This window comes from Solanum dulcamara, chromosome 4 (assembly GCF_947179165.1).
Source record: "Solanum dulcamara chromosome 4, daSolDulc1.2, whole genome shotgun sequence".
Lineage (NCBI taxonomy): Eukaryota > Viridiplantae > Streptophyta > Magnoliopsida > Solanales > Solanaceae > Solanum > Solanum dulcamara.
Genome location: NC_077240.1, coordinates 37,466,352 through 37,477,856, shown reverse-complemented (window position 1 = coordinate 37,477,856; position 11,505 = coordinate 37,466,352). Strand labels below are relative to the sequence as shown.

The 11,505-nt window shown below is 41.1% G+C and overlaps 1 protein-coding gene across 1 annotated transcript; it reads left to right on the top strand.

Annotated features, from left to right (window-relative positions):
• The first annotated feature begins 3,748 nt into the window (after positions 1 to 3,748).
• On the top strand, positions 3,749 to 11,221 carry LOC129884199 (uncharacterized mitochondrial protein AtMg00860-like). The gene is made up of 3 exons (XM_055958539.1): positions 3,749 to 3,800; positions 4,325 to 4,649; positions 11,158 to 11,221. Exons 1-3 carry the CDS (start codon positions 3,749 to 3,751, stop codon positions 11,219 to 11,221), a joined length of 441 nt encoding a protein of 146 aa, XP_055814514.1.
• The last annotated feature ends 284 nt before the right edge of the window (positions 11,222 to 11,505 follow it).

Below are 11,505 nucleotides of genomic sequence, written 5' to 3'. Positions count from 1 at the left end.
TTGATTTTGGTGATTCTTGGGGCTATCTTGAGTAGTTTTTTGAGGAGAACGCATTGGCATGGTTCGAATTCATATTTGAAGCTTTGTTAAATATAAGAATTATCTTTTAACTTCTTCCATGGCTCATTTTCTAGCTCAAATTTTGAGAAATTTTGAAAGGTGATTTCTTGGCCATTTTAAGCCCAAATTTAGTAATTCAAGAGCCTAGATTGTGGAGTTTTTTGTGAGTATCATCGTAGTGTAGCTGGTGTCAATAGTTGGGCCCTTTTTTTGTAATTTCTTAGTTATATCTGTTGCCATGTCTCTTCAAGAGTGATAAATTTGTGAAATTATTACATGTGTTTATCTGGGCTATTTCGATCCACGAATTGTGTTCCAGTTTGGAACACAAGTTCGGGGTAGTGTTTAGGACCTCTTAACAGAGTCGGTTCTATAATTATCAAGAGCAGGTCCCACATTTTCATTTTTGAATTCAAAATTAGCCCATCTCTATTTTTGTGTCTTTAGTGTCTAAACGGCCGTAATGATGTTATGATTATATTTTTGATAGCGTGGTAGCTATACAGGGCCGTTCAAATGGAAAAAGCTCAGGTGGAGTAGTTTGCAGCGCGCGTGTTTGGCCTACAAGTAGGGTACGACTTCTGTTCCTTTATATTGAGCTTAAGAATATGCTTGTATGTTGATTAGTTAAAATTTGGGTTTGCTAGCTATTGAATCATGCATAGGTGTTTAGAATTCATGTTTTAGGCCTATTTTTGGGATTATCATTTAACTGTGAGCATGCCTTGTAATATTATTTGATTCTCTGTGCTATATGGAGTATTTGTATACTTGTTTATTATTTGTAATGACCTTGAAGGTTATTTTTAGAATTTTATAAAATAATTATTTTACCACTCCCTTTAGTTGCCCGAGTCATTTCTGAGTGGTACCGGGTGTCAGTTTATAGAAAACCCTATAAAAAGTTAAGTCTTTAGAAATTTTAAATTTTCATAAGCTTTAAGTGTTCAAAAGTGGTATTTGGGGCCAATCGGAGCTACGGGTCTCAAAATGGAATACCATCAATTTTAGCAGCTCTGGAATGTCAAAATTGGTCGAGGAGAGTTTATGGAATCTGTTTTGGAGTTGTAACCAAGATTTGAGGTCTTGAGTTGAGAATTTAAGGAATTTAGGCCAAGGTTTGACTTTGTTCAACTTTTGGAGTTCCGATGCTTGGAATGGACTTCTGATGACTCTGTTGGATTCGGGGGATGGTTTTTGGTCTAGAAGAAGTGTTGGCCGAATTTTTATAGGTCCTGAGCCCATGTTTTGGTTAACTTCCGCGTATTCTTTTTTCTTATCTTTATAATTTGCCACTCTTGTTTAGTTTATGCCCTCAAATTCATTACTTGAAGTTCCGAGTTGACGATTTAGCTTACCTACTGGTGGATTATAGTAGGTTTCATCTTGACCTGAGAAATCGGGTCATGACAAGTTGGTATCAGAGCCCCCAGGTTCATTGATCACACTTATATAGAGCTAAGGTCTAGTAGAGTCTCGTGGATGGGTGTGGAGATGTCAATAACTTATCTTCAAGAGGCTATAGGATATCATTAGAAATGTTCTCTATGTTGTATCATTTCATGCAGTATTGTGTCTTATTGGTTTCCTAAAATCTCATTTGTTCTACTCTTTCGCAGGGATGGTTCGTACGCATGGTACAACCGGTCGTGATGACGTACCAGGGCATGAAAGGCCTAGAGGCCGATCCCGTGAAGTAGACAAGGGAGAAACACCAGCTCACAACCCAGAGATAGAGCTGAAGCTAGTAGAGGAACATCAGGACGCTCTCATTCCTCCTCAGTCAGAGGGGCCACCACCAGCAGCACAGCCCTAGCCACACTAGTTATGACCCCAGCACTATAGACAATAATTTTTTAGCTCCTCACGGCTATTGGGGTTGTACCACAAGACCCAACCCTAGTAATGGGCATACCAGTACTAGGGGATCTGTCCTCCTAGCCAACACCTAAGCTTCAACCACTTTCACCAGTTGTTGCACCCCTGTCGGCAATTTCGAAGGGTGTGATGTCATTACAGGAGCAGAAGATGTTAGAAGTATATTAGAGGCTGTCACCCCCGATATTTTCTAGAGCCATTGGTGAGAATTTCATGGAGTTCTTGACTACCTGTCACGAGAAGCTCCATTTCTTGGGTCTTGTAAAGTCTAGAGGCACCGAATTCACTATTCACCAGTTCAGAGGAACAACTAGACAGTGGTGGCGCTCTTATTTGTAGTCCAATCCAGCTGGGTTACCACCATTGATATTGGCCCCTAGTTATCAAAGGCTTTCCTGGCTCAATACATCCCTAAGAGTGTTAGGGACTGACTCCAAGATAAGTTTACTTTATTGGAGCAGGGCCACATTACGATTGCCGAGTACGAGGCTAGATTTCATCAGTTATCCCAATATGCCACTATGATTCTACCCACTAAGGAGGAGTGGGTACAATTTTTTGTATGCAAATTGAGACCTTACTTGAGGTTGGGGACTGAGCACTTAGTTTCTGAAGGCCACTCTTTTCAGGATGTGGTGGATCATGCCCGCACGATCGAGATTATTCATCGCCAGGCCTAAAGGGGCTGCAATAAAAGGCCCAGACATCAAGGCAGCTATAGTGGGTCCTATTCTAAGGCCATGACAGTTATGATAGGCCCCTCTAGTGGTTCCAGCAGGATAGGTACCAGTAGGGTTAGTCTAGTCGGTCAGTTCATGCTGCCCTACCAGCAATTGAAGATAGCTAGCCCCATTCGGGGGTTTCCACCATAGGGCAGAGCTCGAGGGGATCGAGTCTACTTCCTTCCTACCATAAATGAGTTATCACGAGCCTCTCAACTTCAGGATGCTTTGATTGTGGCTCCTTAGAGCACTAGGCTAGAGAGTATGCCAGCCGGACTAGACTGTTAGCAGTAGTGCCACCTCCACCAGGAGGTGTAGATTGGGGTCAGGGCCGCGGCGATGGTCAACAGGGTGATCGGAGAGGTCCCTGAGGAGAAATGTCAGATGGCAGGGTGGATGGTCGTATGGGAGGCTAAAAGGGCCATTTCTATGCTGCTATGATGAGGGCAGATACAGAGGTATCAAATTATGTTATCATAGGTATTATCCTTATTTTTCAGCAGACTGCATCAACTTTATTTGATCCAGGTTAAACATACTCATATGTGTTTATATATTTTACTCTATATTTAGGTGTTACTTATGAGTAACTTGAGGTGTTGTTGAATGTTTCCACCCTGGTAGGGGATTCTTTAGTAGTAAATCAGGTTTGTAGATCTTGTGCGGTGACTATTTAGGGGCATAAGACTCGAGCAGATCTTATTTTACTTGATATGCTGGACTTCGATGTTATTCTGGGCATGGATTGGCTATCCCCTCATCATACAATTTTGGACTGTTATGCCAAGACCGTTACATTAGCCATGCCTGGCATTCCCCCGGTCTTGTGGCAGGGCGCTTATAGTCGCTCACCGATTGGGATTTTATCTTTTATGTGGACTCTGTGGCTAGTTGCATCCGAGTGCTTGGCGTACTTATCATATGTCTGTGATATGTCCAGTGAGGCCCCTACTATTGATTCAGTCGCTATGGTTAGGAAATTTACTAATGTCTTCCCCACTGACCTACTTGCCTACCCAGAGAGAGATATTGACTATGCCATAGATTTGGAGCTGGGAACTAAGCCTATTTCTATACCACCTTATCGTATGGCCACTGCAGAGCTCAAGGATCTCAGTATGCGGCTTGATGATCTTCTAGGTAAGGGCTTTATTTGCCCAAGTATGTTGTCGTGGGGTGCTCCCATCTTGTTTGTTAAGAAAAAAGATGGGACTATGCATTTGTGTGTTGACTACAGGCAGCTGAACTAGGTGATGGTGAAAAATTGTTACCCCATGCCTCATATCAATTATCTATTCAACCAGCTTCAGGGTGCGTCCATGTTTTCTAAGATTGACTTAAGGCTCATCTACCACTAGTTGCGGATTAAAGCAGCCGACATTCCTAAGACTGCTTTTCGGACTCACTATGGCCATTATGAGTTCCTTATGATGTCTTTTGGGCTTACCAATGCCCCCACAGCTTTTATGGACCTTATGACTTGAGTATTCAGGCCTTATCTTGACTCTTTCATGATCATATTCATGGATGATATACTGGTATATCGAGGAGTAGGGAGGATCACACGCAGTACTTGAGGGTTGTGCTCTATACTTTGAGAGATCGGCAGTTTTATGCTAAATTCTCAAAATGTGAGTTTTGGTTGGAGTTTATGGCATTTCTAGGACATGTGGTGTCCAGAGAGGGTATCAGGGTGGATCCAATGAAGATTGAGGCTATTCGTGGTTGGGATAAGCCCACATCTATAATGGAAACTCGGAGCTTCATTGCATTGGCTGGGTATTATAGGCGCTTCATCGAGGGTTTCTCCACCATTGCATCCCCATTGACCCATTTCACTTGCCAAGATATTCCCTTTGTGTGGTCCAAGGAGTGTGAGTCAAGCTTGTGGAAGCTTAAGGAGTTTCTCACCACCGCTCCTATTCTGACTCTTCCAGTTGAGGAAGAGATCTTTTCTGTATATTGTGATGCTTTTAGTATGGGTCTTGGGTATGTACTTATGAAATAGGGCCGAGTTATTGCATATGCTTCCAGACAATTGAGAGTAAATGAGCGCAACTACCCCACTCATGACCTAGAGTTGGCGGTGGTAGTTTTCACATTCAAGATGTAGAGGCACTACTTATACGTAGTCCATTGCAAGATATATATAGATCACCGTAGCTTAAAGTACATTATGAGTCAGAAGGATCTTAATTCTAGACAGCAGCGCAGGATTAAGCTATTGGCCAATTATGACATCTCTATCCTCTACCACCCGGGCAAGGCAAATGTAGTAGCAGATGCCTTAAGCTGGAAGACGGAGATTATGGGTAGTTTAGCCTACTTGTTTGCTTCGGAGCGACCACTAGCCTTGGACATACAGTCTTTCTCTAATAGGATGGTCGGGTTGGACATCACAGATTCTAGATCAATTTTGGATTTTATGGGAGTTCGGTCATCTCTGTTGGATCAGATTCATGGCCAGCAATTCGAGGATGGGGGAGCTTCGAGAGTTAGTATTGTGAGGCGAGGGTGGCAAGGCTTTTATAGATTTGGATGGGATACTTTGGTTTGATAGCCGTCTTTGTATCCCCAGAGTTGGAGACTTCATTCAATTGATCCTTCGCGAGGCCCATAATTCTAATACTCTATTCATCTGGGCACTGTGAAGATGTATCAGGATTGGAGACAACATTACTGGTGGTGTGGCATTAGGAGAGATATAGCAGAGTATGTATCCCATTGTTTGAGTTGCCAACACGTTAAGGCCGAGCATCAGTGGCCTGGGGGAGTCTTTCAGAGATTCCCTATTCCCAAGTGGAAATGGGAACAAATTACCATAAACTTCGTGATGGGATTGCCTCAGACACCTAGAGGTAATGATGGTATTTGGGTCATCATTGATCGATTAACAAAGTCAGCACATTTCTTGCCAGTACGGTCCACTTTTATGGTAGATCATCTAGCTCGGATCTATATTCAGGAGGTAGTCCATCTGCACAGAGTACCGGTGTCCATTATATCAGATAGGGGATCCTAGTTTACTTCCAGTTTCTGGAGGGACTTTTAGAGAGAGTTGGGCACCTGGGTTGATATTAGCACGACATTTCATCTATAGACCAACAGTTAGTGTACTATTTAGGTTCTAGAGGATATGCTGCGAGCTTGTGTATTAGAGTTTGAGGGACATTGGGAGCAGTACTTTCCTTTGGTGGAGTTTGCGTACAACAACAGCTACCAGACTAGTATTCAGATGGCCCTGTTTGAGGCCTAATATGGTAGACATTATCGCACTCCGGTTGGTTAGTTTGAGTCTTCAGAGCCTTGGTCACACAGTACCGATTTACTTTGGGATGCCATAGCTAGAGTCAGGGTTATTCAGGATAGGCTAAGGACAGCTCAGAGTAAGCACCAGAGTTATGCTGATCGCAAGCGTCGGCCCTTATGCTTCGAGGTTGGAGATCGGGAGTTCCTGCAGGTGTCGCCCTTGAAGGGCGGATAAGATTCAGCAGGCGGGGTAATCTTAGCCCCAAATATATCAGGCCCTTTGAGATTCTGAGGAGAGTTGGAGAGGTTGCTTATGAGTTGGCTTTGCCACCAGCATTTTCAGCTATACACCCTATTTTCATGTTTCTATGTTGCGCTTGTACATTCTAGATGAGTCTCATGTGCTTTAGTATAATTTTGTTGAATTGGATGATCGCTTGACTTTTGTTGAGGAGCCGGTTGCTATTCTAGCCAGAGATATTCCCCAGCTTCGTTCTAAGTCCATCCCTGTGGTTAAGGTCTAGTGGTGTCATCGTTCGATCGAGGAGGCTACCTGGGAGACCGAGGAGGAGATGTGGGAGTAGTTCCCCAGTTATTTGGCCCTCCAAGTATACTCTTGTCTTTACTTTTGCGGATGAAAGTTTATTTAGTAGTAGATGTTGTAATGACCCTGAAGGTCAGTTTTAGAATTTTATGAAAAGTTAAGTCTTTGGAAATTTTGAGTTTTCATAAGTTTTAAGTGTTCAAAAATGGTATTTGGGGCCAACCAGAGCTACGGGTCTCAGAACAGAATTTCATTGATTTCAGTAGCTCTAGAATGTCCAAATTGGCCTAGGGGAGTCTATGGAATCAGTTTTGGAGTTGTAACCAAGATTTGAGGTCTTGAGTTAAAAATTTGAAGAATTTTAGGCCAAGGTTTGACTTTGGTCAACTTTTGGAGTTTCAATACTCGAAATGGAATTTTGATGCCTCCTTAGATTCGGGGGATGGTTTTTGGTCTAGAAGAAGTGTTGGTGGAATTTTTAGAGGTTCCGAGCCCATTTTGGTATTTTGAAGGTCTAAGTTGGTTTAGTTGTAACTTTTTGAGTTCCAGGTCAAGGAAACCTCGAATTCAAATTCTGATTGCTCCATACTCTCTAGAATGGACAAATTAGGCTAAGTTCAAAAATCATCATATAATAATCCAGAAATTGCAATAGAAAAGAAATAAAGCTTTGTTTGCATGACTATCGAGGCAATCGATATGAGTTTGGAGTCATTTAGCGCTTTTGACTTTGAAAGTTAGCCTATGGTTGACTTTAGTCAATATTCTTGGAAAATGCGCTTGGATGAAAATTTTGATAGCGCTGTAAGTTTCAAAATTTCGATTTTGGTCCAGAAGGATCCTTCATTTACTTCCCAAAGTTTTCAGTCTAATCTCGAGGCCCTTGTAGAATTTGGCTTAAAATGACACTTGAATATGGGATTTATTTTTTATTAAAATAATCTCATATGATAATTTCGAATGCGACATTGAGTGCAGAATGTTGAATTTAGTGGGGTAGCTTATCTGGTTTATTTTTATCAGATTCTAAATGAATTTTGAAAGTCCGTTCGGAGATGTTAAATAATGCAAAAATCAGAAAAATCTAGTGCAAAGTACAGATTTTTTTTCCAGATTTTTCTCTCAACTTTGAACTCTCATTTCTTAAACTTTTTAAGTCCAAATCTAGTAATTCAAGAGATTTTCATGAGAAATCTGTTGGTCAGCTCATAATCTTGAGGGGAGGGTTTCGATTGAGGTAAAAATCTTGATTCTAGTTGCTGCAATGTCCATTTTCGGAATTAATTTTTGAAGAATTTTGAGAATTTATTTTTTGGTCTATATAAATCTGATTTTGATGATTTAAGGGTTTAAGTTCAAGAGAATTTCGTGGGAAATCCGCTGGTAAACTCATAATCTTGTGGGTATGCTTCGTGTGAGATAAATTTATGAATCTAACTACTCTAAGTAAACCCTTGGCTCGCGATTGAAGAATGTATCTCACGCGGCTCTATCCATGTTCAAACAGACCCTGCCAAGAGAATTTTTGGCCATTTTCGGATTGAAATTGTGTAAAATTTTAGAAGATTGTATCTTGATCATTTGAACTCTAGTTTTAGTGATTTTGAGGCTATATTGTGGGGGGTTTCGTAAGGAACGTCATGGTATAATTTATTTGGATTGGGAGGGTCTAGTTTTTTCAGAATTCTTGGTCAAGAAGCTGCTATTTTCATTTTTTAATTCGAATTTTGTGAATTTTGGTTGCATATTTGTTCCGCGTAGCTTCCCACCCAGAATTGTGTTATAGTGTTGATTTGTGAGCTTGGGTGACATTTAGAATCTATTTTTTCGCTCAAATTTGGAATTATGGATGAGGGTCCCATATTTCCTGTTTTAGACTCTGATATTTGTCCGTCTCCAAAAATTATGAAATTAGTGTCTAAACAGCCGTATCAATATTGTGCTTCTATTTTTGAAAGCGTCGCATCATTTTGAGACCGCTCAGAAGGAAAAGGCTCTGATACTGTAATTTGGAGCTCAAGTGTTCAGCCTACAGGTAGGCTACGGTTTTTTTCTTTAGATTGAGCTAGAATGTGTGAAAACATGTTGAAAATATTGAAATTTGGGTTGGGTAGCTTAATGGTATATGTTAGGTGTTAGAAATTATGTTTTAGACATGTTATCAGGTTTTTCGGGTATTTGGAAGCATGTGTGTCTTACCATTATTTGTTAGTATTATAAAAAGAGTTGAATGAGAATGTTGCTTATATTTTGGAGTATGTTGGACTTAGTATAGGTTGTAAACCTTCTTTAGTTGCCCTGGAATCTCTCCGGCAGACTTAGATCCTTGTAGAAGGGAGTAGCAGGCTAGTGCCTGATAGTTGGCCTTAGCTAGGCGATACCCTTGCCTTTAATAATACCCTCATCCATAACTCGGTATAATCATAACTCCAAGATTCATCAACAATACTGGACTTTGTGATCATTTGACTTCGACTCCAGTTCAAGTTCTGGTGGCATATCAGTTGACACATTGGGGAAGAGATTCTCGGTACTGTTGTTGTCTAGTTGGAAAGGAGAATATTCGACAGCATGAGATAAATTATCTTCGAGCATTCAGGTATCTAATCCCGGCCTCCGTTCTAAATTATCTGCGAGCATTCGGGTATATAGTCCCGGCCTCTATTTTGAATTATCGGGGAGCATCCGGATACCCATCCCCGACCTCTACTGGCTTGCTAGTATGAAGAGCATCCGGGTACCCAGTCCCGGCCACGATTATATCGATGTGTTATGGTGAGAATCTGGGTACCTAGTCCCGGCCTCGACCACATCAATGTATTATGGCAACCATCCGAGTACTCAATCCCGGCCTTAGCTATGTTGGGCATTTGGGCGAGCATCTAGGTCCCAGCCCTGGCCTCGACCCCTAAGGCACCCCCTTGTTCGTTGACTTTTGGAGATTTTGGATTTTGAAATGATGTAGTTCTTCGATTCCTGACGTCGCAGAGTCTTGATTCCCACCCTTGGTAGTTGTAGCTATTTTGTGTACTCGGCGGACTTATGCTGGTTCATTCGGGTTTTTATATTACTTGCGCACGAGTGTCCCTGCTGGGTTTATGGGGTCCTAGTTGGGTATAGTTAGATGTAGTTCTCGTAGATAATACTCTTTTCACTTTAGATGCTTATGTTGATTTCTATTTAGTCTTATTCCTCTTTTTCATATTGTTTTCACTTTTTCTACTCAATCGGCCTATGATGCCTACTGGGTACCTGTTGTCTTAGTACTCATACTGCACTCTGCATCTACTTTCATGATGCGGGATCGAGCACCAGCTACTGTCGTGGATAGATTAAGCCTATTGCAGTCAACTTCGGAGACTAGGGTGAGCACTTGGCATTTTTGGATTATTTCTTTCTCCTTCAGTATGGATGGCCCATCTTTTGCCTTTTGAGACTAGCCAGTAGTTGTATATATATTTCTGATCTACTTTTGGGACTTGTACTTATTTTTTATTTTATAGCAGCTCTGTACTTATGACTTCCAGGTTCTAGGAGGGATCTTTAGTTCTCGACATCATATTTTGGTTTACTTACGCTTATTCTTTTTGCTTATCTTTATAATTCACCACTCTTATTTAGTTTGTGCCCTCAAACCCATTAATTGAAGTTCCAAGTTGACGGATTGGCTTACCTACTAATGGGTTATAGTAGGTGTCATCATGACCTGAGGAATCAGGTCGTGGAACTATTTTTTGGAAGTATTTTGGGCCTTAGCATAGGTTTGACTAGTGCTTGCCTTAGTACTGCATGATTCAGACCCGATAGGTCTTAGCTTTACCTCGATATCATTTTTTCTAGCTTAGATCCCTATAGACTGGTATAGCAGACTTGAATCTGATAGTTTGAGCATTAGCTAGGCGATGCGCTTTCTTCGACGATTGTTTGACCTTATTTCTTTAATTCTATGGTTTCCTGAGTTACGTCGGTAACACTAGTTTTATTTTGCAATTGGAAGTTAGTTATGGATTCAGCCTCAAGAATTACATTGATTAGCTAAGGGTGGACAGTATTCCCCAGACGTTATGATTATTGATCAATTGGTACTCCTTCAGCTGGTACATTGGCACTTTTGCCGGCCATCTGGATTCATGCTTTAGCCCTGACCTTATTGATATTTGAAAGAGCATCCGGATTCAAGCTTCGGCCTCGATCACTAAGATAATCATATAAAGCATCCAGTTGGAGGATCGGCCTCAGTTACTTGGTACTTTTAGTTGGTTACTTGGTTACTTTTAGGAAGCATCCGATGTGAGGTCTGGCCTCCACTCAATCAGATTCTATTAGTTTTGGTTGAGGTTCTGGTTTGGTACACTCTGGTTTTGAGTCCTCAGACTCAGTTCTCTAGTCATAGCTATTTTGTGTACTCGTCGGGCTTATGGGGGTCTGTTCGAGATTTTATCTAAACTTGCACACGAGTGTACCTTTGGGGCTTATGGGGGTATAGTTAGGTATAGTTTAGTTTGTATATACCTTCAGTTAGTCCTTTATACACTCGTGCATATCTTATTATTACAGTATAGCTTTCTGCTCTTAACCTCTGTTCTACTCTATTACTTCCTTTCATTTTACCTTTACTTTTCAAGCTCAGTCAGCCTATGATGCCTACTGGGTACCTGTTATTTTGGTACTCAAACTAAACTCTGCATCTTTTTTGTGATGCAGGTCCGAGCACCAGTGGACAACATTGATATCAAGCCTGCAACAGTCTGGTCCGGAGATTGGGTGAGCACATGGAATTTTGTACTATTTTAGTCTCTATCTGTATATATTGACTAGGCTTTTGCATTTTGAGACAGTCCAATTTTTGTGGTCCAATTTTGAGACTTGTACTCATTTTGTTAGTGGCTCTGTACTTGTGACTTCTAGGTTCTGGGAGGGATCCTTTTTTGTATATATATATATATATATATGTGTGCTTTGGGTTGTTTTCACTTATCTATCTTTTTTATCTTAGAATTGCCTATTCTTGTTTAGTTTCTTCCCTCAAACCCATACTTGTCATTTTGAGTT